We start from the raw sequence: 27,942 nt of genomic DNA, 5'->3' as shown, positions 1-27,942 counted from the left end.
TTGCTATCTAAATTTGCCAGTAAAATGTCTGCTACTGGACCAAACCTACTAACAGCGAGAAAATTTGTTTTTGAAAAAAGCACTGTCGAATGGTTAATTTTATGTATAATGAAATGTGTGCTAACAACTGTTGATGTCTAATTGCAGACGAAAAATTTATCGTTCGTCATCGTGCACTCAACCCTGACGATAGCGGTTTAACTAAGGACAAGAATGAAATACCTCTCGAGATACGGATCATGGGCGAAGGAGCCGTTGAAGTCGAAGCGCGACTATAAAACTTTAAAAAACGCATTGTATTAATAAAATAATGCGCACTAGACTTTAAGCTTTCATCGCCAAAATCTTCTATAATGTCTAGCTAATGAATGAACGGCATTTATAGGAATGAAGAGGCAGCTAAAATCTCAATGCCATATTTTAACTGATGATTTCTACGAGTTTAACCAGCAAGGACCTCAAGCAAACCGAAACGAAGTACCAGCAACCCAGCTCAGTCTGTTCTAACAGAGGTGAGTCATACTTCTGTTGTATGAAATGTATAAAGAGAAATTATATGTATAAAGAATAGTGAAAACTAATCAGATCGTTTTCATATGCTAAGCGTTCAGCATTGCCCACCATTTCATTCTTAAATAGAAACAAAGCAAAGTAAGTACGTGTGAGAATCGCGAGGTCGCAAACGAAAACACTTAGAGTATTAACGTAACAACGCAGCATGTATTGAGAAGGCTAGGCGTCGCATTTAACATCGCCGCTCGATATGGGCAGCTTCAGGAGTTTTTGATTCCGCTTCTGGGTCAAAAAAGCGTCGTAGGATTGATACAGGCAAAATAGTTACACCACTGGTGGGCACGTTCTAGTATGGGCCACCTGAACTTTATGAAAGAAAATATAATTCTCTTTGTTTACACACTCAACTCTATTATCGGCAGTTCAATTAACGTTTACTATCTACCTTGCTTATAGAGCTTCTTGTTTTCTAATTTTAAGGTATTCTCTAGCTCACAGTCTTCTGCACAACAGGCTTAGACGCCAAAGATATCGATTGTAATTCCCGTCATCGATAATAGCAGATCATTCGCAGTAACTTACTTGCGTCCACGTTAAAAGACCGTTTACCCCGTTCCTTTTATCTTCCGTCTGGAATAGTTAAAGGCTCATTGTTAATCCTGAGACATATGCCTTGTCTACACAATTTCCCGAACAATTTGCATGGCTATGAACCTGTATTCTGACATAAGGTGATGGGACGTTGAACTAACAACCAGTTTTATGCTATAGGTACGCCATTATAGCCCTGACATTTTTTGTGATTAACAATAGTTACGCTGATAGGTTGAGAAATATACTGCGATTGTAAGCATTTTTTTCCTAAAGGTCACATGTCACACCCTAAAACTGGACCCGAAATAAACACCCAGTTCCTTTGATGAAGAACTCGATCGAAGTACACTTAGTTAAGTGTATTCAAGTTCTTAGTTTCAATGAGTTGTTATATACTAGAAATCTGCAAAAAGGGATATGACGATGTAAAAGGCTACGTTGACCCTTTAGCTGGCCAGGTTGCTCCTTTTTCCCTTAATGCTTTGCACAATCTAGCCAAACCCTGCGACTTCCACTCATCAGTCAATAATGTATTAAGTACCTGCTATACATGCCTGACGCTTTTATAATAGTTGAAACTTTCATACGTTGTTGTGCTTAATAGAGACGACAACAGGCGAATGAATACTTCCAAGTTGTACACCTATTAATTGATCGGTGTACCATTGAAAACGAATCAAGGCATGACGACGACGCGGATAATATGACATGCTCATGATTATCAATGTGCCAATCCTGCACACATGTCTATATGTAATTAAATTGAGTTTTTTTCTTCTGATAAACAACCGATTGAGCTATCTTCCAGTAGTCAAGTAATTTCGGTACTATAAATAACACTGGAGAGATTGCTTTGACCGCTGTTAATAAACATATAAATATAATATGTGTACAAATATGCATAATAGTGACGCAAATCAGACGCATTCGCTATTCTGCTATTAAACAATTAATAATGTAGTTTCTGTAACTAAGATGGAAAGCCTAGCATAGGCCAACTAAGCACGGCAGGTCCTTAATAACACGTGACACGTATTGCTTTAGTATATTGGTTAGTCAAGAAACTATGGATCTTTAGCGCAGAGAACAACTATAGACATAACATAACAATACTGAAACATATCTTTAGACCTTCCAATAGCAATTAGTACTCTACTGATAACTGTAGTACCGACCAGTTATATAATGATGATTAACTAGTAATCTTTAACGAACGTGCGATTCAGAAAGCTTGCTGTCCTCTCGGACAAAAATGTACCTTAATACCTATCAATATCAGGTCAGTTTTTCATTTTCTATCTTTAGCTAGTGCTTCATATAAAAAAAAAAAAGAAAAAAAAACTACTCTTATGCGCTAAAACGTATAGTTTAATCGGTTTTGTACGGTACTCTTCTCTTAGTTGACCAATAGACGGGTTGTTCAGCTAGTGAAAGAGGCATCAACGAGGGCGACTCACTTGGAACGTTTGCCTCTTGTCTTTAATTTCTTGCCTCCAAACTGCGCCGTATGGGTCCAAACCATTATGATACGACAAATCAAGATCTTCCTTATAAACCTGTTTAAATGAATTTCTATCTAACGCGTATTTAAATTTTCGAGGTCACCGACGTCTCATAAAATCAAATGCCATCATACATTTGTGTAGTCCCTTTTTTATCAATTTCCTTACTTTGATAATCTGAGTGGAGGCGGAGTTTGCGTTAATAACTTTACAGCATTTTTGAAGACTGTAGTAAAACATATCTTTAAGCTTCCACTAAAGCCAATGAGCTGGCTATGTTGAGACCAGAGTTTAACTGTAATTTCTTGTGATAAAAATTTTGCTGCCATTTTTGTTTCATCCCGATATCAATGTGACCTCCTTTTTTACGCACATATTTTCCTACTCTGCAAGCAATGATTTGCATATGGACAAACGATTCTGAAATGAGAATATCTCTTTATCCAATACCCCACTCTGTTGCTGTTAATAAAATGGATCATGGCTAAGTTATATCTGTGCAAATAGCGTCTGACGTCATTGAGATGAATTTTTTCGCAATAGAAGAGCCTGCAGCAGCTGATCATCATAATTCAGTTGTTGAAGTTTTCCGAGGCGTGATTTATGACTCGAATAGAGATTTTTTGACTTCAGAGCTCTGATGCCCATTTCCACAAAACACTGTGATGTTCCAGTTTACAATCAGTTCACAATCTGTTGCTTGTTGTCTCAGATTCGTATTTGTCAGCCCCGATAAAATAATATAAAGGCACTACTCAGGCGGAGGATATGCAGTTTTACTGATACAAGCTTTATTGCACGAAGGCTAATACAATTGAAATTAGAGGAAAACGTAGACGAGGCGGTAGACGTCAAATAGCGCCGATAGCAATCGTGCCCCGTTTAGAAGCAGACGGTCATCAAAAATGTTTTCCAAAAAGATAAGAGAAGATCAAACGTTGTCGAAACTGTTCTTCAATCGATCGAAAAAATCTCTATTATCATGCTATAAAAACATTTTGTAATAGTGCATATAAATTATTAGGATGAGTTATCTCTTCGTTTTACAGAAACATTTCAGAACAGAAACATACAGTCCGACGTCAGAGCAGAAAAAAGTTTAAATAACCAATAGAATGATAGTATACCGATGCCCAATAGCAAAGTACTGCTGACCAGAGGATAACAATCTGTATGTTGAAACTGGAACTTGTTGAATCCCAAAATTCAGCGAGAAACATGACCAAACATTACTGATATAGTTTCTGTTGAAGGAGCTGGGTCGATTGATATCACACCACAATAAAAGTATGGTGGTAGTAATAATAATATAGGGTAGTGACATGAACCCATGATGGAGCACCAAAAAAATTACAAAGCTCAAAATAAACGGTCCCGCCGCAACAATTATATGTATTAACTTGCTTAAATGAAAGTTGCAAAAAGAAAGCCTTAGATTCGTGTAAATAACAAATTGTATATCTACCAATAAAAGTTTAGCATAAATACGGCCCATACTATTTGTTTTCATTCACACATATGCAATTGAGTGTTTCTGAAATTTGAGTGACGTTTATCTTTTCGTATACGAGTGAAAAGGCCCGAAAGGTTCGCCCTGATCTTCCCACAGGCACCGACCAAGCCTCTTTTTTTGATAGTCTTGTGTATTTCCTAGAGTATACCTGTTGCGTAGCTTATTGACAGTCTAGTCTGCGCCCGTGCTCGTATTGAGAGGCTAAACCGGTGATGCTCCATGCATAAAAAATCATGCCGCGTATGTACGTATATTAGATTCCGTAGATACTTAACTTATCTATACATAATTAACTCCGTGCAGTGTCTACGACGATCCCGAAGAGCATGAGTCTGCCAAAATCTGTATGCGCTGTATGTTTATAGTTCATTGAACAAAGTCGAACTTCGACGATCGGACGACTTCAGAAGTGCCTGGATGACGACCAACTGAAAACAACGGCTGCACTCTCAAATGACAATAGTAAGCACAAAATATGTATCTAACTTTGAATGATTCTGTATGATTCCAGAAGGAAGCTCGAGTTGACGATTACGTCCAGTGTTAGAAGGCGTAAAAAGTACATGCCGTGGCGAACGTATCTTGGTCAAATAAATCTGTACGTTTTTCATTTTTATCATCTGCAAAACAGTTCGCCGATTGTTTAGAAATGAAATGGGCCTAACACAGAACATCGAAAGTACTTAGGTATTTACATAAAATTGTGTTAAGTCTTGTTGTTTGTGAAAGCCATGCATAAGGTGCCCTCCTGACCGGATGAACAACAAGTGGAGCCTAAAATATGATGAAAAATTAAATCAAGAACTAGAATATGTCAAAGATCGACAAATTAGTAATGAGAGCTGTGATTTAGAATCTGTTAAAAAAATCCGAGAAAAACCAATACAACTTCGCACGGGATAGTTTCACATGGGAAAACCAACAACGTGTTACTTACTCATGTGTATATACGTGTACGAAAATAATCCTGTGTATACCTATAATTTACTGGAACAGATTTAAGCTGACTAGTAGATATTAATCACTAAAGAATTCAATTAAAACGACCTTTGAATCTTAAAAGAGCTTCTACTAGAATTCTTGCTATATGGCGCAGCAAACAGCGATAAAGGTGCCCTTCCATACGGTTTTGCTTGTAGATATGAAACTACAAAACAATCAGGAAAACGGTGGATGATTTTCTTAATCAGGGCACAAAATAGGAAGAGAATTACAGGGACTGAATAATGGTGTCAAATGGGGCGAAGAACATACTGGTATCTTCTAACCTTTCCCTTCTATCTAACGTTTTTACGGCACGGTGAAAACAAGCAAGATGCAAATAATTCAATTGATGCGAAAGGATTGGGATGTAAGTATTGATATGCTAACTTTATCTATTTATTATTATATAATAAATTTATTGAAGGGCTGAGTTGGTCTGAATCGACGTGACATTCACTAACTTTGTCCGACGTTTGTGTAGATTCGTAATAGTCCTAATAGGTTTAACGCTGTCGTCTGTGAATGGAAAAACGGGTAACAACGATCGACGATACCATTTACAAATGTCATTCAATATGTACGCTATTCATGGCTTTACATAGTAAATAGGTCAAGTTTCCGTATTCGTACCTTAAGTAAGTTACACGGTTCTCGCTAACTAGTAGAATTTCAAGTGCTTAAGCGAAAAATATGCAGAGCAGTGAAAGAGATTAATTATAGTAAGAATAATGATAACAACAACATAGAGGAAGTAGGACGGGAAGAGTAGTTTAAGTTAGATAAACAGTTTAAGCTGGAAAATTAGTTATGGTGAACTAATAGTGAGATTATCTAAAGGACGCATAAAAAGGAGATTGTTAATAACGGAGCTTTTCAATATGCGGAATGACGAAATTTTTGTTTCGAAGGTCAAGCATAGAACTCCGGGTTTTCGGAAGCTGGCAACTTAGGCCCTGGCGTAACGATGGATAGCGAGGCGTAGGTGCGAAAAGAGTAAACAATGTACAAGAACCCTTAGAGGACTACCAATATCGTGCAGTAGAAACAGCGGTAGGTCCTAGCAACTAACTTGACGAAACCTTTATTTCATTCGTTCGGAAGATGAAGGAGTAGGAGAAACATCAGCTCAGTAGATTTAGCTTGCCATAAAAGAGCAGATACGGTTACAGGCAGTCTCGAAAACAAATGTACGCACAAGCTTTTCTTTGGGGTATGGATTGGCTAATCGGATCTAATGTATTAAAGAACTCTGCCAAGATTACAAGGTAATGTTGCTTGCATCCAACTAATGTATCAGAATTTTTCATAACGGAAGTGGTTGTTTCGCAGTGCTTGCGTAACCCATTAGATCGTGGCAAGGTTACTGACCGCAAGTCTGCATGCTATCTTCTTTGTAAATAGGTACTGTACAATAGTCATTAATCTAGCTCAATACAAAAATTAACCAAAGCAACCTGCGGGATAGCGAAGAGGCAATTACAACTGGCTTGTGCGTAGGGAACTGTCTAAGGAAGGAAAGCGACGACTGGCTTATTTATGTAGGACGAGTTCCAGGCTTCTGTGGTGCAGGACATGGACGAGGAGCTATATAAAGATGAAGTAGGAAGTCAGGCTGAGATTCCATAAGCATCTTCATTGACTAGGTCAATGCCAACGTAAGTGATATCATCAACGCTTTTGAAACATGGTGTATATCATTAAGCAAATTATCGGATAGGAAGTAAGAGAGAAGGGTGGTACCGTTGTTTTCTGGGTATCGAATGTTATAGTCACTGGCACTCTAGGGGTTTTATTTCAGTGAATTTATGTAAAGCGAGTTGTCCGAAATCAACAGGTTGGGTATTGATCTTCAAATCGATAATTTAACCTTCAATATGACGTAGAATTTGCATGTTACGACTGCGGACTTCTGAAAAATTCCACACAAAAAACTGCCAGAATGAAGAAAAATGCTTGTTTGAAAAGAACCGCCACGGAATTTCAAACGAATAACAATGGAGTTACTCAATGATTGCACATGGACGTTGGTCCAAATACGACCAGGGTAAGTGCTTGAACCCAACAGGGTAGGCGTGTGTCGATACTAAAATCACCTGATATCTATTTTCTCGACAGATATTAGCAAATAGACTTGGATGTCCATAAAGGGAGTCGCTAAGCGCATTGGAACGCTGAGACGTGGCATCGTGCCAAAATAATTACGACTATAAAGTTTAACCGAAACATCTTCTGTGAAATCATCAGCAGATATGAAATGTCAGATTTGAATTACCAGTAGATACCTTGATTTTGTGATGGTTTATGGGACTCATAGAGTGTTCGAAATGATATACTTCAACTTTTTTCAAGCAGCATTCGAATATACTACCTCATTGGGCTATTTATTGCGGTCTGGTAGATTGGCGACTTTCGAAGTGCACTGAAAACTCACAGGTATACTTGTTTTCTAATTGCTAGAGTTAGGTAGAAAAAAGTTCAAAGTAAAATCCAGGACTTGCGCAACTTAGCCAGCCATCCCGTATGAAGAGAGAACTTGAAAGATGTATGAGGAGGAAAGGATGCATGTAATCTGGGCTTGAACAAGTCACACTGTTCTGCTCTTAAATAAACTGGATTTGTAATATGCGTTGACTTATTGATTTCCATATCTTCGGCTGCTTTGGAGTACGTAAGATAAAAGCTCTTCAAATATCAAGAAGCCTTTGCCCTAAAATTCGATTACAATAAACATGTTGAAATAGTATACATTTATGTACATATGTACAAATAACACTGAATAAGATCTGAGAGTTCGGATGACAGAAAGTGACAAATGAAAATACGGCAACTATTTCAACATTGAGTAGCGCATAGCAAACGGAAAAAGAGCAGAACCATTTTCTGTTGATCGCAGAATTTGGACTCTTTTTACTATACTGTCTGTTGTGCATTGCATAAAAGGCCAACAATGTTTGTGATGCTTGCTTTGTTAACGAAACGCTTACTTATATAGATATGTCTGTAGCATCGAACATAATGCACTCGGCCTTTGCCCTACGTACTTGTGCAGGTGTTGTTGGTGTCTTTATAGAGCACGAAGGTAGGCGAATACGGTAATTGGAGGGAACGTGCATACGTGCCTCTAATAGCGTCAAAAAATTAATGATGTATTGCGGGCGCATCTTGAGGCTGTGACGAAATCCCAACGCGGTCACCTGAGCGATACGCTATTTAAGCAGCTTCAGTGATACATTGTGTGTCGGGTACACGAAAGGCTTTTCAGTGAGTCTAATTATATCAGTCTTGCATAATTAACGACTGCTACAAAATAACTATTCGCGACTTTAGGTAAACAAATTTAGAACATAAGTTGTGAGCGTACGAATATCTGTATTCATTTAGATACAGCTTATTAGTAAGTAAAATCAATCGTATTCTCATTTAGGTTGGATTATATATATATTCCGCTATTTAATCGCGCTGGTTTCGACGCTTTGTCTTCTCGAAATGTGAAGATCTAGGCTTACTGACACAACAATCAGTATACGCCCAGCTGGGTCGCAACTATTACGACTGAGCTGAAAAGCTTTTCCGCAGTTACCCCGTGAAAAATTACGAATTTAACCAAACAGTATATATTTGGATAAACGTTTTAGGGTTGCATTTAGTGAGTAAGACGTTTATAACATACTAACCATGTAGCACACATAGTCCCGTTCGAGACCTCGCATAATTCACGGGCTGAATTTCTACACCATGTTAATAGCACACGTATATATAATACTAATACTACTTTTAGAATGTTACGGATGAACATCAAGACACATTTGACTGAATAGACAATTCTGGGGTATCTGTCTATCTTCCAGTCGAAGCTATTTCTCAATGAGACGCGACTTCTACAGTTCTCACAAAGTATTTGGAAAGTTACGCAACTTTACGATATTCAAGAAGACGTGAAACTTGCCACACGTTTTATTTGTGCTACTATGCAGAATGTTAGAAAAAAAAAAAACAAAAAAAAAAACAGATTCTGTGGGCTTCTACAGAATCGTATTTCTTTTAGAATATTACTCAGCTTGGCTTTACTGGGTTCCATATCTCTCTTTAGAACTACGACGCTTCATTCCCCTGAATCATTCTAGAATCCCGATTGTTTTCTTAAGTATTACCCCGGTATAATCATTTCGTACAAAAATATTCTTATGTATTTGGCGTAGGAGTTTTTTTCTACTAAAGTCGAACCCAGCGATTTATGAAACTTTCTCTACAATAATGACAATGCTTCCGGTGACAAGGTCCCTTGTCGAATGTTCCATTATCATACGAAGTGAAAAGTTAAGTTTCTATTGAATCCACCGTCACGACAACCTGAAATGCCAGCGCTAGCTGAAAAAAGATTAGATTTATGTAAAAATAAAACACATTTAGCACTATTACGGATCAAGCGCAGCGGTAGCCTTTTCTATTCATTATTCGTGACGTGGCTGATTCGTGGTTGGTTGAAAAATGTAATCCCCCAGAGTGCAAATGTATTAGAAGTTGAAAGGTTTACAGGAAATCTATATTTTTTTCTATAATATAGAATAATCAACTCATAAGGACAGCTGGATCAGAGAAGCATGTGGTAAAATTCAGTATATGTACATAAATTTTGTGTTGAATTAGATTTTATAGACATTTCCATATAGCAAAGAAGGATGATAAATTTCTAAAAATACCTCTTAAGCATCCCATCATCTTTTTGTCTTAAACTCTTGCTGCCACCAGGCCAAGTTACAGAAACACGCTGTTTTTAATTAGGTAAGTACATAATCAGCATTTGCCCATTTCACTGTAGCATATTTATCGGGTAATTTCACATTGATGACGTCGTGACGCATCGTTGTGCCTAGCTGAACTAGGCAGCTTTACACGGTTCGGCTCATATCAGCCAAATTCGTCCGTAACCTCCCTTTAGAGACTTTCAAGCTAGGCTTATTACTAGGTGCCCGACACTGGGTGTCGGTAAATACCATTTTTACAAGGCCAGATGGTAACCTGTGCTGTCACAGGAAACCGCCTTTAGTTGAATACTATTTAGATCATATTTAAAGTCTCTAAAAGGGCTGAGTGTACAGCCTGATAAACAATTTGGTTTCACCACTTTTCTTTGTGGGCCCGTTGCTTTTAAGAGCGATTCAACTGATACTCGTGTTATCTCGACGAGACTCGCTTGTGGCTCTTACTTTTACGCTACATTTTACATCCGGACTACAGAAACAAGACGAGACGCAAGAGAGGCTGTCGCAAGAGAGAGCAATGTCGAGCAAACGCCCCAATCTTTTGTCAAGATTGAGACGATGGGATTTTTAAAGGATCCGCACTTGCTTTTTTTTCCTTTATTGAGGTCTGGTATCTCACATGAAAGGAACAGAGGCAGTGTGAGAGATATGCATGTATGACCTTCTTTTGGCCTTCCGCAGCGTTGTAGAAGCAACACATTGGCTTCGTTAGATATTGTTGCTTCAGGCGTAACCTAGAGAAATTGCCCCTTTTTCTATGAAAATCGGCCGTCTGCGCGACGTCCAGCCCGTAGTGATCTCTTACATACTTGGTAGTTCAATGTGAATAATATACATGATATTAAAAGAGGTATGGGCGAGCTTCATTAACAAACTAAGAAGTACAAAAATTAAATCGGTTCATGTGTTTTTTTTTAAACATAAACAACTCGTAGATGTAAACTTGTTATAGTTCTGTCGGTACGGGCCGTCCTTTCACGCGTTGCCCGAACTATAGGGAACAGGTAACAGAAGGAGCATGCAAACGAAAATAAATTTCTCCTGCTTTCCGCGTCGGTCACTAGCCAACTAAATGTCAACTTAGTTCATCGCACTGCTGTAAATGCAGACTGAAAAGGGAGCCAACACGTCCTAGGAACCTCTGCAACATCGGACTCGCAAGAGCTGTCCTGACCGTTGCACGAATAGAATCTTTCAGTGTCGATGCCCTGGCTTTGATTGACGCACCCGACAGCTTAGTAAATAGGACACTAGAAATGTCAGACTAGAGTGAAGGAGCATTTGTCTGTTACTGTTACTTTAGCTATGCGTATTTGAACTTTGTAATCGATGCCGCTCAAAGCAATGATTTATTTGCGACTGTTTAACCCATTTTCATGTTAGGGCGTCTATGCTTGCCGCCAGCGTGTCATAAGAACTCGTATACCGAAACAACATGCTATACGATAAAAATAATATTTGTTAACAAAAATCTGAATACGAGAGAAATATTTAAGGCAGCCGCCGTTACGAAGCTCGTATTGCCGGAAGCGACTGCCGTCGGTTTGACTATAGTCCACAAGGTTTTGTTCAGGCTTCAGAGGTGATCCTTGATTAAACCATTTGCTGAAAACACTTACGATAGGCCTGCTCGGGATGTGGACCCTTCTCGGGCGTTACACAGCCCTTAGTACGCCAAATAACCGTTCTAGGCAGGTCTCGTGTGACAGTTTTCACCTAGAACCATCCCTACTTACAAATAGTACTTAACACGTCAAAAGAAGGCCTTTGTACACGCGGAATCATCGTAAGCGAGGTCAATTAATTGACTGGGATGATATACTGCAAGTAATTGGACCGAAATAGTAGAGCAGGTTACACTTAGCAACTTGAGCTACCCGTTTCGTGAATATGATCTTGCAAACCCGATTCTCGTAAGCCGAGGGCAACGCCATGGACGGTTTCGTAGAGCTGCTTGTTAATTGTTTCGAAGCTGCAATCTCTGTACAAGGCAAGGTTGTTACCAGTAGCTTATGATACACGCGATCTCTCGCCCGGTCATATTAAGAGACGAGTAACAAGGGCAGTGAGACAATTCTTCTATAACACAGCGAAGAGATTTTCTGGAGCTATGTACGTCACTGAGTTATCGTTCAATGTCGACATCTTCTGTCTCGGAGACAAGAAAAAATTGCTAATCGTATTGTTGCCAAAAAGAACAAAAATCTTTTGAAACATATAGACGATGAAGCAGCCTTGAAAGAAGTTTTGTGGTTATCTCAGACATTCAAAAAGCGTTCCATCAGTTTGAAATAAGTGATGCATGCAGAACATATCTACGTTTTTTTGGTTCCTTGACATCTTGGATAATCCGAACATGCCGATTAAAAAGTCTGGGACATCAGTTCTCATTTGCAGACCGTGGCCCTATTGTCAGGACACAAGATGCTATCTAGAAGGCAATGTACAAGGGTCGGCGAGAGGTAAAAGTTTTCTGGCTGAGGTTACAAGTCTCTTCGATCTGAATGATGTCGAATTTTGCGTCGCAAGTTGCAATGAAGCTAAATGAAGGATACAGTTCTTGAAAAGGATGTCCTCCTGGAACAGGAAAAATGATTGTCAAAATCGAAGGACGTAGGCTCGTTTACTCGTTGATTCGATTGACAAAAGCATCGAAATGTCAATTGGTAACAGGACCTAATTTTGCAGGTTTTATTTATTGTCGGATAATAGGAACGAAAAGCATAAGAATCCCATCGTATTATTTGTTCGCGTAATCACGAGAGCTGTATACTTGAGGTTAGTATTGGGTCAGACGACGTCTGAATTTCTGCTGCCGTTGTGCAGATTCATTGTTAGAAGCGCAACGGTTTCAGGTATGATTTCAGACGACAGGTTGACGCTTAAGCAAACAGACAAAAGGATAGAGTTGATTTATGAACGTATAAAAGAAAACTGGTATGTTTTTTTTTTTACTGTGCATACAATTACGTAGCAATTCACTTCTTCTTGGTGAAAGCAGTCTGTTCAAATTGTGAAACGACCCCTCCGAAAAATCTGAGGAACGAATTGCGACAGTTTTAACCGCTATTGATTGACGGTCAATAGCAATTCACCGAAAGCAGAGAACACTGACCCATCGGAAATGGAAGTCCTATGGTTCATAGAGTCACGTTATGGCTACGGTAAGATATGAATTCTACCCGCGAAAGCAAAAAGCTGACGGTGTCGTTAAAAGCTTCAACAGCAATATATTCTAAGGGACAGATCCCTCAACAGGTGATGCTGGATACTTTTTGAATCGTTTCTCCAGGGGTTATTTAGGGGTATTTACGTTCTGTTCATCTGCAAAAGCGTCTAGAAAATAGGTAATGAGCAAGCCCTTCCGATTCATACTAACAAATGGTTCGAGTTATACCTTTTAGACAACGTGTATGCGTTATTCGGTTGGTCAACAGTCAGCAATAAGAGAGACCTATTTATCTACATGATCAGCTAAAACATAGCTAAATTGAAACGAAACAGATGTTTGTATTGCATGCAATGACACAAAAATTAAGTTCTCGTATATTACTTAGTACTTTTCGTTGTGTCACGTTCTACATCTGTTCTACGACTTGGCCTGGTATACATTTTCGACGTGACTCCTCGTTTTGGCACAGTTAAAGCACAAATAGGCTCTTTCACTAGCGGCACCCCTTTCCATTACGAAATGCTATCATTTTTTTTAATCATCATAAGATTTTTTCGTGAGTATAACAAACTTACAAACACGCGTATAGCGCCCAGATCCCCATCTTGCTAAATAAAATATTCTAATTGATCGATCACATCCTATTAGCCTACGAATCTAAAATTATGATTAATGTTCAATGAAGATGTACCTTGGCTGTGTGCAGATGTGCGAGTTTTTAATAAAAAAACAAAAATAGCATTCAAACGAATATTATGGCGCCTTCCTACACTTCGGGTCCGATCCTTTTATAGAAGAACCTTAATTAGCCGGTTACTCTCAGTGTGTATTGTATGGATAGAGTGCTCGATGCTAAACGTATATGCAAAAGTGCTATCATTCAACCGACAACACTATTTAGTATTATCGGGTGACAGGTTTTGCCGTTGTTGATGCTTCACAAAGCGTACCGTCACTTTGATACTTATCACAGGTTTGTTTTCATCTGAAGCATTGAAGTCAGATCTGTTCTTCTCGTCGTTACCTAATCCATGTGCTTCGTGTGTATGTTATAGAGATCCTATTGCGTTGATCAACAGTAAACCTCGATATATTCATCCCTTTGCGCAGCTTACAATTCAGAACCATTTTCGATAAGAAAACATCAGGCCATAGTTACTCGAATACCGTTTGACCGTAGTTTGGTGCTGGGGTGACGAACGGACCCGTACTTCAAAGAGCCCTATGTTATAGAGGCTGCGCAAGCCAATTAAATAAAGCGGAGACGGCTTACGTACTTGGGTTCACTCCGCCATTCAGCCGAGAGTAGCTGACGTTGTCAGGTGTCGGCTTTGTGTTTTGTTCGCTGTTGGCAAGCTTTACAATACATCTTCCAGCAAAAATTCTAACGGGCCTCTAAATGGAATATTTTTTAAATAAAAACAACAATTCCTAAATGTCGTTGTAAACTATTCGCACAGAAGCTGAACGTGCAAAGTCCCTTGGATCTTCATTATGGGCCCATTCTGGACACTTCTATAGATGCACAAAAGTTTCGACCGCTGCTAGAAACTTACATACAGTCATATATTGCAGCTGTTAACTGACCATGTCTTTAGAATAACCGCAGAATAAGTTCTTTAAAATCTAGATGCCAAAAGTAAATGCCATTATTACAAGTAGCATGATAGAAATAAATCATATTATGGCATAGAAAATAGCACCTCAAATTTTAACTCTCTCAACTTTTAGTTTAGCGGTAGATAATTGAACCGACCCCGCTCGTCTTCGATCACAAATTTTTTGTGAGAAGTCGAAAATATCGTTTTTGTTAAATTTAGTCAGCTTCCTAAAAAATAGACGCATAGTAAATTGGCAGTGTGAAACGTAACTGCCGAAACCACCTATCCCCCAGTATCGAACACCCCCTTCAATAAAAATATGTTTGGAATATCAATTTGTTTTGTTATAGATTCGATCGAATGCGGGTATACATTAAAACGAGTTCACTTGATTCACTTTTACCTTTTACTATTTCAATTATAAATTAAACTCATCCTGAGGCAAAAATCATACATGCGTACCATGTTGAGCTGTATACCAATTTGTTTGTCTCGACAACTTTAAAAAAGCTATTTTCGAAAACATTTTTTCACTCTTCTGCATGTTTTTTCAGACACCTCATCATCATGATAAAATCAGTGAGTTGCGATACAGCGTTATAATGACGGGTTCGGTTTTCCACGACAGTATCATATCGCTGTCTTGCTGGCGGCGTCGTTCAGAGGAAATGTTGATCTTAAGAAATTCGTATTTGAACACTATAGGTCATCACTATACTTTTCTCAAAAAAAAGACCCAGTGCAATAGAGAATGATGATCAGAAGGACAAATTTAGTTGCGAAGCCACAGGAGGTGGCCTGCGCTACCGCTACGAGCTCTACGAGAAAAATGCGCTGAAAATTTGTTCAGATTAATTTAGAAGTTAACCATTTTGAAGGTTGGAAGTGAGCGGTGTAACAATATTTGATGTGACAAAGCCACAGCTGGCCCACATAGTTAATCTAAGCGCCTAAGGGCTGATTGATATAGTGAAGAACGGAATATAGCATTAGATAAAATAGACCAAATGGTTTTTTCAGCTCGTGAAATTAACTTGTGAATCTAGAATGCTGTTTATTGTCACGATTATGTCGAATTTTTCCAGACCCAGTCGGTCCCTGCTCTTCAGTTATACATACCCACTGGAGTCTATTAGGTGACTCAAGTTTATTGGCAATGCTTGATTGCCCGAGATAGGATAGGAAAGGCAGTACATTTATCGCATTTGAAGACTGGCTATTTAACTTCAATGCTACGATCGCTATATTCACTATTAATAAATTCTACACATTTATCCATGGCTCAGGTACGTAGGAAGTTTGTATGAATTGTTCAATAATTTTTACCTATTTAAGCTTGCCATGTACGTACATGTTCAGTGTATGTTTGCACGTACACTTGTGATAATTGGCACCGTATAGTGGGAGATTCGGCTGGCATCAACAGTTCACTGTTCATCGTTTTTGGAAGGTCTGTAGATGTAGCTACTGTCAATCAAGATAGTGGGAAGGAAATGTATGAGTTCTTGGCAAGCCAATAGTCTAACCCCCAATAGCTGTCAGTGCCATAGGGTGACAGCAAGGACGCCACCGTGGAGAACGCATAGGGACATAAAAAGCTATCATAGATTATGCCCTTTCAAGTCCGTAAGCACTCATCGCCGGTGTCAGTTGCGACAGAAATGTGACGAATGTACTAAGTGACGGAGGGGTGAGAATTGCCCATATCGACCCCATCGACTTACTTGAATACTTTAAGGCATACATAATCAACATACAAGACAAGGAGTACTAAGGAGAAACATCTAAAATCTCGATCGACGGAACGCTCGTTGCTATACTATCTTCATTTTATACCGTAACGAAACTAGCTGATTCGTGTCTAATCCACCAGACCGCCATTATGGGTCGAATCGGAAGAAGAGTTGACAAATTCTGACCACTGAAAAAGCAGAAACATACCCTTGCGCGTGGGCTCCCAGTAGCTACAGATCCAACTAATCAATGCGCAGCTGAAACAATTGTCGTTCGTTCGCGGACAGTGCGCTTGTCCAAGACTAGAACAGAAAACGTCGTGCGCAGGAGGAATATACTAAGTAACAAAAAACCCTTAGATAACATTGTTAATTTTTTAGCGCGAAGGGGCTTCGACATGGTTTCACATTAGAAGTTTTTATTTAGAGTTTTAAGAATCATTATTAGTAACGAACAAGTTACTTAGTAAAAAATAATATAGACAAACAGTCACTATAGTGGGTCAGAGATCATGTCTGTGGCTGATAACTTTATAGAGGTATCGGTGAACCAAATAGCATTTCAGAGCAAGCGGAGTGCACAGTAACTTGTAAGTTATAATAAAAAGTTTCCATTTTACAAGTTAACGATATAAATAAGCTGTATGTAAATACCTCTTTCTGACCCTAATTTGAGCTAGTTCTAACAACATCACTAAACCCTGTCAAAAGTGGCTTCTGGTCAGATATGCAACCAGAATGAATCTATCCGGGTTACCCAAACAGAAATATTAGAGCTTATAGAAATGCTTTAGCTATACCGTAGAATGGTATTCTTCAATGGCTGCTACATAAGCTACGCTTTTGACATGCTTGAACGAAAGGCAACTCAATAAAATAATGATAAGAAAAGCGCAAGGATATAAATCTGTTATTTATTTAATTCTACAGGTGTTGTTGTTTGTTCTGCAAAAAAGCTACTAAAGATAACCGAGATGCAGCTCCGTTCATGTCGAAAGCGCAGGCATCACAGATGCGTTTCGCGAGAAAAAGACGCTATTACCTTTTGAAAGGTGTTATCTCATGATGTTTAACATTGCACCGAAAGTTTCTGACGCCATCTTTACTCGAGAGGCCAAATGGAAAAAATCCATTGAGGCCTAGCCCGAATTATTCATGGGAAAATTAGGTGGAATACCAACTGTAAGGGAACTATGTCCGCCAAGCGACAGCTATAACCACTCGCCTTCCCTCCATGAAGTGGACTTAAAAGCAGGTCAAAAAAAAAACGTTTTTGTAAACTATCTGGTTTATAAGACCGTTTGTTATTTTTTAAGTTTTTCAAAGTGCAATAATTCTATTGGCCCGAACTAAGAAAAAATTAACACTTTTTAATAACGGAGAGGTTCTACAATATATACATTTATGTGGAATATTTTTTGTCGTTATTGCAAATAAATTTCGGGCTAGAATCGCGTATTGCCAAACAAAACCAGTAGAAAAAGCTTAGCAGGGGCTTATCCGAGAAAATATTAAAATTTGTTATGATTTATCATGCAATTAATAAAATGGTCCAAGTAGACGTTCTTATAGCCAATCATTATCTCAGATAAGAAAGGACCAGCTTTCCGTGACAATTATAATATAGAATATATATATATATATATGTAAAATAAACAGACGCCGTGACATAGCTTAGTAAAAGTTCTAAACACATGAATGGACCGTTGTTTTTCGTTGCAGTGAGATAATAAACAATGCATTTATGTAAAGTATAAAATTGACCCGCCTGAAATTAACTTGAACCTATTTAAAAATCAATAGTCACCTGCTTTGATACTATTTTGTTTTGTGATGAATGATGGATACATTCAATACGTAGGACAAAGTTTTGGGGGAATGTCAGGCGTTTCGTTCCAGGCTAAGATACGGACCATACGGCCATTATTCGAAGATCACAATGGGAAGTAACGATAAGCGTTACTGATAAGATTAGTTAGTTGATGCAAACATTTGTATGAACGAAGCTAAAATGTCAAGTCGGCGGCTTGTTCATTTCCATCTCTTCACTTCATCTCGCTTTATAGTATTGTATATTATAATACACGCTTTCATCAGAATGGCTTTGGGCAATTTCTACTGTCGAAGTAGAGATTTCATTTAATGTCTTGTAGTTCTTCTATTTGTAACTTATCGTTTAGTAGAAACAGTCTTTAAAATTTTAAAGCATGCTCACAATACACACGTATCTGGACATTAATACGTTGAACTCTAAGGACAGAAAATCCGTGAAGAATTACCTAAGTACATGCTTTCAGGATTCAGACGACTGTCTTCAAGGCGACGAGACCCCACTCGTTGTGTACTGCACGCGATTCTTACCCCCGTAGAACAACGAGAAAGACAAACGCCCAGTATGGTTGCAACTAAATAGAAGAAGTTGCTTTTCGATACGATACTCGATATTTGGTACATCATTTTAGCTTTAGTTTTCTAGGATATCGTATAGTACGCCATGTATTCACATACAGTTTGGATGTATTCGTATATATGCAAAAGTTAACCTTGGTATACTGGCGCTTCGGACCAACATTTTGTTAACGCTCCTTTGTGTAATTTTGAAATTCTGACTGTCTTGGATAAACTTGTTATGTGACGAAATAATTAGCAACAAAATATTTTAACTTGAAGGTCTCTAAGCCTGGGCCGCTCCAACGTTGACTTGTGGGCTTCGCTAATCGCAATTAGCGAGATGAGCAGGACATTATCGACCCTGAATGCAGCTTCAAGTGGGTCCACTCATTAGGACTAATATTCTTGTACAAGTAAACGGTGCACAAGGATACCCAGGTGAGTATAATGGTTTCGCCACTGATCCATTTATAGATAGACAGAGGTAGATACGAGAGCCCCATAATATGTTCCGTTACGAAGATCACTAGGGTACATCATATGCTTGATTTTCTCCAATAATCCAAGCTGTACTGCTTTGAAAATTAGCATTATCTAGTTGAAAGAACTTCTTGTCTATATAGTCGTACCTTCGTAAACGCGCATCGCTGTCTGTACAGGATATGGTACTTGAAAACAAATTGCTTTTTCTGACTGAAAAGATGAGCAGATTTGTAGGCCTTTCTCTTGTAGATTATTACGTAGACTAGTTTTTATTATTAAAATGCTTGTATTACCGGCCCGTTTCTAGATAGCTATAAATTAAGTAGAATACGAATGCTTTATTTAATTTATATAGGTCTTTTTAATACTTCATCAGAAACAGTTGTCAATTAGCCGTGTGCGAAAGCTGAGAGCTACGAGTTCCGTAGATATTTGGGACATGGCGTGCTTGCATCGCGAGCATTCAATGATGATACCTTAATAGTATTTCCTAGGTCTGTATTGCGCAACATAGATAACGAATAGCGCTGGTTGGTTAACGTAGCGTCTCGAAATCGTTAAGAGGCCAGCGTCCAGTTTGCTACGGGGATCAAAGCGCCCGCGGTTAGCTAGGAAATCTGGCTTTTAGCAGAAGTTAATGGCAGACACAGGCAGCGGGCAAGAAGCTTCACAACAACGTTATTGTTTTCCTCATTTCCTGAACATATCGTACAGTAAATTTAACATCAGACTCATTGTTGAGCTGTCCTCAGAGCGACTGAGTTAATTACGCCGTCTATTTGGATGGCGCACGAACCAAATTTGAAACAAGATAAAATGCTGGGACACCGAATCCAGGATACTTAATATCATAGAATATTCTCGCGTGAGTGAACGCTATATATAGTAGCATCAAACGATGTGCCACTCGCTTAGAAGGGTATGTTTATACACAGATGGATTTACCTGCAAGACCGCTAATAACGTTTTTTAAGCTACTTTTTTTTTTTTCATAAATGTCTTTATTTTTTAAATTCGTGACGACACCTAAATTACGTTGCGGTATGGGATTATTCGTGTAGTAGGATGATTGATCTATATGTTTTACTGTAATTTGAAGATCAAATTAAAGCGATCTAAATTTACCATGCTCCAGTCAACTCCAGCCATTGGCCATATAGGGAAACCGGACAGAGTTTTACTCGTGAGAGATGCTGCCTGATGAACAAATTTGTTTACAGCGAAATAAGCACTGCCATGACTAGAGGACCTGATAAAGGCAACTTTATGAACAAGATAAAAATCTTACCCTAGCGGAAACCATGAACGGTGTTTTGTGCCTTTGACAAGGTTATGACACTCTCAACTCGAAAACATTCAAATCCACGTGTGAAACCTGTACAATGATATTATCTCTATTAATGTAATCCAACATTATTTGTTTCACCAATGTTTAGTGGAACTGGAACTTTTTCGCCAGCGTTAGAAATTGATAAGAGCATCGAGCCTACTCTGAGGTTGCTTGGTAGCTTGCATCCCGGAGGAGTTGATGTCTTGTAGAGACATGAAGAAACGCACTCATAGAGATATGTTGTACAAACCCAATGGAGCAGTTTTATCAAAAAAATTGTAAATTTTACGGTACCACTGTTGAATTGAGATGTGGCCTGGAACCTAGTTTGCTGTTCAGCCAATCATCTGGAGTCGCTGCGTATTATTTAGCATCCCCCAAAACCTTCATCCCATGTCTAATTGTATTCATTTTAAGCGCCTTCGGCAGCCTGCGCCTATATAATAGTTAACTAGGAATAACTGATTCCGCCCCTGCATAAAATCAAAAACACGTCCATAATTTGATGATATATATTCATAATTGTATGATTTAACTTATTCTAATGCAATCTAGAGTTAGTGACAAAGACTGCGTGCATGGCCAGTAGGGAACGCGAGTTAGAATAGCATATACTTGGCTGAAAACACACGTTTCTCAATTTGATTTCTTACACAGCCACAGCTTAAGTTACTTTTTTGTATAAACTAAGTATAAGACACGTAAACGACTTTAACGCTTCGTCTCTTGGAAGCGTTCGGCGGAAATCACGCCAAACAAAATAATAGCATCTATCAGGGCTCTCAGCCAAACCTCTCAATAGGCTTTGTACAAACATCCCCAGTACCCCCCATCTACAGACAGCAGAACACGTTGGCATCCAATAGAGAAACTTATTAAATCACTTACGTTTGAGTAACCCCGTACTTATGCAACCGGCAAACGAATACCCTTCTTGTTGTTACGTTCTTTAGGGTAGCTAGGATAGATAGGGTAGATAGGAGAAAATCAATTCATATCATTAGATTTGTACAACAGAAAATCGACAATACGCCCGGCAGTGAGAAACACAGATTTCAGTTTAAGAGAAATATACGACAAGCGCTAATAAGCTCAGATTTTGGTTCCGGTGTTCTTTTCTAAATAAAATTAACTAATCATAAGAAGTAAGATGAAGAAAAAAAATTTTGATCTTCAGGACACTAATGTCTAGCAGTGTTTTCACGCAATGATCGATGGGTATTTTCGTTATCCAAAAAACAACTAATGTAAAACACGATGTATTCAGGTATATTAGTCTTGTAAAGTCCTTATTGTAATTTTACTCTAAATTGATAAACAATAGATCCTGAATGCTTGTAAATATTCAATTAAAGTTCGAGATAGTGGCGCGAGGCAGCCGTGATAGTCGCCGATGACGCACGCTCACCTGCAGCGCATCAACCAATACGTCGTTTCAAAATGGTCTGACAACTGTTAAAGGGAGCTGAGTTACGTGTGGGTATCGACCCGGGTTTTTTGATCGCAGTTATCATTGTCAATGTAACCTTATCTAGTCGTGACGTTATCAGTTACTCGGCAATCGTTTACACAGACATAACAGGGCGTTTTTTACCTTCACTCTTGCGACTTGCGTTCGTTGCTATCTAATACGAGTAAATATTAGTTCAAATAACACAATCTATTGAAAGTTTATTAAAATATGTGTATATACTCTACTTCTTTCACAAATGCTGTGTGTATGTTTGTCCGCGTACTTACACCAAAGTAGACCAGACAGGAAACGCTTATCATTAAAAAAGTGTGTATAAAAACGACACTAGATAACTGATCTTACATAGCGGAGTACTCTTTGACTTTAGATCGATTAAATATATAATGGCTCATCACCGCCTTTACGTTTTGCTGGCTACTCCATGATCTCTCAGTGGAAAGTTATCACTTATGCAACTGACTGTAGTGCGCAAGTTTGTCAATGTTTGCAAACACTTAATTTGTACTGACATCCGGCTTTTCAAATCAAAGGCTTCAAATAGTAAATTGGACTTGAGACGTAACTTGTTGTATCGTGCAAAGATAAAGTTCTTGATCGACTGATAAAGGCATGCTGTTTCACAATTCATCGCTAGATAATGAACACACACACATATAGTAATCGGGTTCGCAATCGAGGGATACTATAAAACCAATAGCATATGGATTTGTAAGTATTGTAGAATTAGATGTCTTTCTCAACAACTCAGCCAAATCTCAAACATCCAGTCTTTAAAGTTTCAGTGGTATATAAATTATACCTGTTTTATCATTGTTTTATTTTACTGGGGTCTTTGATGAACATAAATATGATTAATTAGATAGATTTTCTTCTCTACCTTTGATGATGAGCTATATTTTTCGCATACACGTTCAGTTGCCGAAACATGTATACTTCCTATTTATATTAGGGCATGCTATCTTTTGTTAAGCGTAGACAGAACATGTAAACGTTCGAGCCCCAGCTCATACTTTACCACGTTTAGGTTTTTCTTTTTCTCGTATATAATTATCTGAAACGTTCAAAATCGTAAAAATTCCCCAAACGATACCATTCGTACATATTTACAAAGTATTAGCTTACCTGATCCGTATGTATTTTTGATTACAATCATGCAATCCTTGCGTAAATTTATATATATATATATATAATAATTTAGCGGAATAATTTAGCTGGGAGAATGACATTGACAAGGGCATATCATGGATGACCTCATATATCTGTTCATTCGATATGACTAAATCTTATCCGTGTCGGGCTTTTCGTATTTCCCAAAAGCTTTCAAGTGTATAGGACTTCGGATAGAGACTCGGCTTAACATTGTACTCAAGCATATATCCCGGAACGAGCCATTCGTTGCTTCTTTTGACACTGATGATAATTCCGTGAGAACACGGTGATTATGGCAACGTCTTGCCCGGCGTTGGACGAGATGTCGCGATGTAATAAGTCCATGTTTCTTTGGTTCATTTACTCAATTCACGGGCTTCTAAATAGTGAACTTTTCAATATCACGTTAAATTTCATAGATATAAGGCGCCCAGCGATAATCATACAACTATAGTTCATTTTCTCCCCCAAATCACAGACTGTTCGCCGACCATCTTTCTTCAAAGGTGCCTTCAGTCGGTCCTCATCAACCTCAAATGGTCGAAGGGACTGGGGTGCGTCTTCCAGTTTCAAGATTTCATTCGAACTTCACTGAACTTCCTGAAACTCGTCCCGAGCGATTTTCTCAGGTGTGTAGTTCTCGCTGTACACGGCATAAGTATCCTGTATTGCTTCGGCAGTTCTTTTATCTGGCCAAAAAGTAAAATGAAATGGAATCTTGAAAAGGTCCAATCTGGAATTTTCGCCTTTAAAAGAAAACCCCACACAAAACTCTGTTCACTGTCAAAACAAATTAGAGAATAATCACAATTGACTTAGACAGAAGACAGGACATTTTCGAACGCTCTATCGACCTAAACGAACGATGGATAGGTAGAAGGAAGGGAAAATATTAAAGCAGCTTAACGAGTTTGTGTTCCAATTTAATAATAAGAAGGGTGTTGTTAGGGGGGCCAGAATGACTTTAGGTGTATGATTTTTTTGGCGCTGTCGTAAGACCAACAATAGTAACTTTGTTTAAACTGGTAACTAAATTTTCGTTTGCAAAACCGTTCGATCCTTAAACTTAACATTACAAAATTTTGATTTGGGTTGTAGTATTGTTATATAGTATGTTGAAGGTGAAAGTTGGATACGTTTGAATTCGTAGAAAGCCATGTGACCAGGGGGTGTTTAGGAAAGATCATCGGTCACATCGTGACTTTAGCCCAGCCGCTAACTAGTCCAATCTATGTTTAAGGGTCCCAAAAAAGGACACACGCGAAGAGGCAAATGAGATTTTGAACAAATTCCTGAAGCCTTTAACATGCTCACTTAAAAGAAGATGTGACAACAAAGCCGACTGGCCTACAAATCACTTTTCCACAGTTGTTTGCTCTAGTGCAAAAAAGACCAAGGATTGCTTTTTCTGTGCACCAGCGTGCTATTAAGCAGGGGCCATTTAATAACTATCGCTCTAGGTTTTGGTCTTGAACGCACAATAATAACGCTAATATGAATAAGGAGGGACTTTCAAGTGTGGCTTTTCCTATTAACGCACATAATATATTAATTATTAATATATTTAAAGAGCAGGACGACTCGTAAGGCTGCGATTCTGAGACAACTACCTCGGATTCGTATTTCGGGCTGCTTCCCAATGGCCAAATAATAATAATCACTAAGAAACCTTTCGCGGCTCTAGGCTTGCTTGATTTACTACATTAAGTGGGTGCTTTTCAATGAATATCAGAAGATTGATTATAAAAATTCTATTACATTTCTCCTTATATTTAAACGGTCAGGGTTCTTTTTTAATAGATGTATCGTATGGTCTTGCAATGGACCAGTTGCTGGTTATAAATTTCCCTAACAGAAAATCTTAGCCTAAGCTTCATTATATTTTGAAAGGGCACGTTTAGTTATTTATCAGCACACCATTACAATCTGTGTCAAGTCTGGTCCCTCGAGCATCGTAACTTCCCACGCCCCTTTGAGCTCTAGTAGCCTTATTTCTCCCCGTTCATCTTTAGCAAAATGTCAGTGAAGCCGTCATGGTGTCCATTGCTACCAATCCATAGCTTTGAACACTCAGATTACTTCGACCGACGCTATCGAGGCGACCAACATTGTTATCCTCTTTCGTCGACTAAGTCTGTGCCTGCTACAAGAACGTTAAACCTCTTTGATTTGGCTACAGGTATCACCTAAAGATAGGAGCTCGCTAACTTTTTGACCCAGTGGAAACTGGACTTACGTAGTAACAGGCTTATATATATGCCATGATAGTTTGTTCTAGGTTAAAGCCAACTTGATAAATACGAATGCACGTGTTTACAAACTCCTTCAAGAACAGAATGTGACTAGTACGTCCTATCTACTATAGTAGCGGTTCACATTGATATAGCCGATACAAACCCTTGCGTAGCTTTTGTATTCAAGATGCGCGGTGACAGAGTTCTTTTCGTATACAATGGCGTTCGGTGAATTGAATGGAGCGTTGCTGTCATTCATAGATCGCAATGCTCCGTGGACGAAGGCTTTCATTGCGTTTGCATCTCCAACACCATCAAACAGAGGGACGTATATCTCTGAAGTCTAAATTGCATATTTCTCGGGGTGGAACTAGCCAGGGCTATTTGCCTTTGTAGACGAATACCTTACGTGATTTGTGAATGAGGTCGTCAACAAGCAACAGAGTTTGGTCCCTCTGTTGAGGTTACGCCTTCAGCTAGACCTATTACGTGCAGTATGGCCACCGATCTACTTTACAGCGATCAGCCCAATTGAAATTTCTTCTTTATCGCAATATAGCGTAACGTAATATTTTGTAGAACCATTATGCCCCTTGTTGTTAGTCCAAAAACAAGACTTAAAACAAAATCATATAATGAGTTGATTTCATTTTCATCCTGTTCGGTGCGATTTGCCTTACTCGACCTCGCACTGAGGTTGAACTCCGGAGATCTTCTATAATGCTTAGATTAAGCTTTCTAAAAGACAGGCTCATGCCCAAAGCCAGCTTTCACTTCGTTCTGGCGTGAGCGAATCTGAAATCTATTCAAAGTTAGTACTGCTAGATCGAACAGGCGATCGCATGGTGTTAGCCAATCCAGTACCCACGGCGACTTCTAGAATAATTGCTGTTATTCCGCCTTATTTCCCAAGTCTTCTTCGACAATCCCGCCAAATTTCATAGCATTCGATTTTGCATTATTCCAAATGTTTGGGCCGTGTGTTTGTATTAGAGGGAACGTTCGAAAACTATTAAAGACAACTTGCCATTCATATTTACTTCGCATAACCCGGCGTGGGTGCTATGTTAAAGAGTGGTGGTCACCATCAGGTTTGGGCCTCTTATAATATAAAATAATGGCTTAGTGCATTCTAAAAGGATCTTAAAGTGTACAAGGGAATATCGACTTTTCGTCATGTCACGTTTAAAATGGGGCTAACTACGTTATAAAATTTACATTTCACTTTTGCTTAAGTTTAATTGCACGAAAAAAAACTATAGTATTGAAGGCTTGACACGGCTTAGTGGACAACAGGAGTGGCATTGTTTCTCTATAGCTTTGTACGTCTGAATGGCCCTATAATGACGTCTTCTTCACAGTGCAATGAAACTTGCTACCACCTTTATGTGCTCAGGCATGTTCCTTAAATACTGCCTGACCTCGAGTAGCCGACGATCCTACAGCAGGACCTGAGCAATTGTGGGGAAGTTTTGGGACTCTGCCCTTAAAAAGTGACATTTTAAGATGTAGATTAAATCGATTTGGTACGCGAGAGACCGGATTGTACCTTCGAACAGTTCGATCATAATACTACTAGTACCCGAGACGAGTCAGGTACGAGCTAGTAACTGGCAGGTACGAAAAAAAGCATTTTGAGAGCAAAATCATCTATATAACGTAGCGAATGTTTTCCTTTCATCTCTATAGTATTGCTACTCAGTGTAAGGGACAGATTTGCTTGGGAACATTATTAAAATCTTAATGGATTGTCAAAAGAACCATAATCTCGTTACGATGTGTCCATCGTGCACGTACATACACACTAACTTTAATGCAAGAGTGTGAATTTGTCTTAATTTGCCAATATGTTATTTATACGTAATAAACGTAAAGTTAGGGTGTCCTCCTGTACATAAAAGCACCTCTCCTTATGCTACGATAGCATATTTTAAAATATTTGTAGAGGTCATTACACTAATATCGATAGTTCGTTTGAAAAATGACACGGAAACGTTTGAAAAGTTTCGCTACCCCAATGTCTCACTCCTTCCATTTAGGCGGTCATTAACTTTGGGTAACCTACAGCCTAGACGTACAGGAGCACGTACGTATAGGCCCATAGATCGATTATATAGTCATTATAACAATCTGAACATTAGTGGCTGCTTCTAAATCAGACAAGCCTATTCGTCACCATCGTAAGGATGGAGTGCATACGCATACACTGTCCTACCTTGACGTTAGAAAAATTGGGAGTGTAATCTCAGGGTGCTTTGCTAAAAGGGTCTATGACTTCACGCTAACTATTGACTAATTGTTAGTTTATTGAGTTATTAATTTGCGATCGATGATGGCTCGACTCGATTCACGGCAATAGACAAACTAAACAATGTATAATATAACCCGATGTCAAAAAAACAGAAGCCAAAACCACATAACAACAGCTGTCAGTACTACTACTACTGAGGTTGCATGATGCGGTGTTATTGTACATTGGATACATTCATACATGCCAGGGAAAAAC

General features: G+C 38.7%; 2 protein-coding genes across 5 annotated transcripts in view; both read left to right on the top strand.

Moving 5' to 3' along the window:
• LOC111251483 (secretin receptor-like) overlaps nucleotides 1-4,103 on the top strand; it is a 91,536-nt gene extending 87,433 nt beyond the window's left edge. Inside the window, exon 13 of the mRNA XM_086991772.1 lies at nucleotides 148-4,103. Within this exon, the coding sequence (XP_086847898.1) occupies nucleotides 148-278 (131 nt within the window). The 3' untranslated portion in view covers nucleotides 279-4,103. The remainder of the gene's footprint in view (nucleotides 1-147) is intronic.
• Nucleotides 372-27,942, top strand: part of LOC147755228 (uncharacterized) — a 72,933-nt gene continuing 45,362 nt past the window's right edge. For all 4 annotated transcript variants that reach the window (XR_015329487.1, XR_015329488.1, XM_086991775.1 and 1 more), the window contains exons 1-6: nucleotides 372-512; nucleotides 4,426-4,584; nucleotides 6,015-6,761; nucleotides 18,673-18,823; nucleotides 19,046-19,204; nucleotides 23,681-23,831. Coding sequence is in view for 2 of the 4 variants with exons in the window: in XM_086991775.1 (XP_086847901.1) it covers nucleotides 19,132-19,204; nucleotides 23,681-23,831 (224 nt within the window). In the remaining 2 variants the exon portion in view is untranslated. The remainder of the gene's footprint in view (nucleotides 513-4,425; nucleotides 4,585-6,014; nucleotides 6,762-18,672; nucleotides 18,824-19,045; nucleotides 19,205-23,680; nucleotides 23,832-27,942) is intronic.

The sequence above is a fragment of the Varroa destructor genome, unplaced genomic scaffold (assembly GCF_002443255.2).
Source record: "Varroa destructor unplaced genomic scaffold, Vdes_3.0 BEIS01000005.1, whole genome shotgun sequence".
In the NCBI taxonomy this organism is placed as follows: domain Eukaryota; kingdom Metazoa; phylum Arthropoda; class Arachnida; order Mesostigmata; family Varroidae; genus Varroa; species Varroa destructor.
The sequence above is the reverse complement of the archived record's forward strand: the minus strand, read 5'-3'. Positions and strand labels throughout refer to the sequence as shown.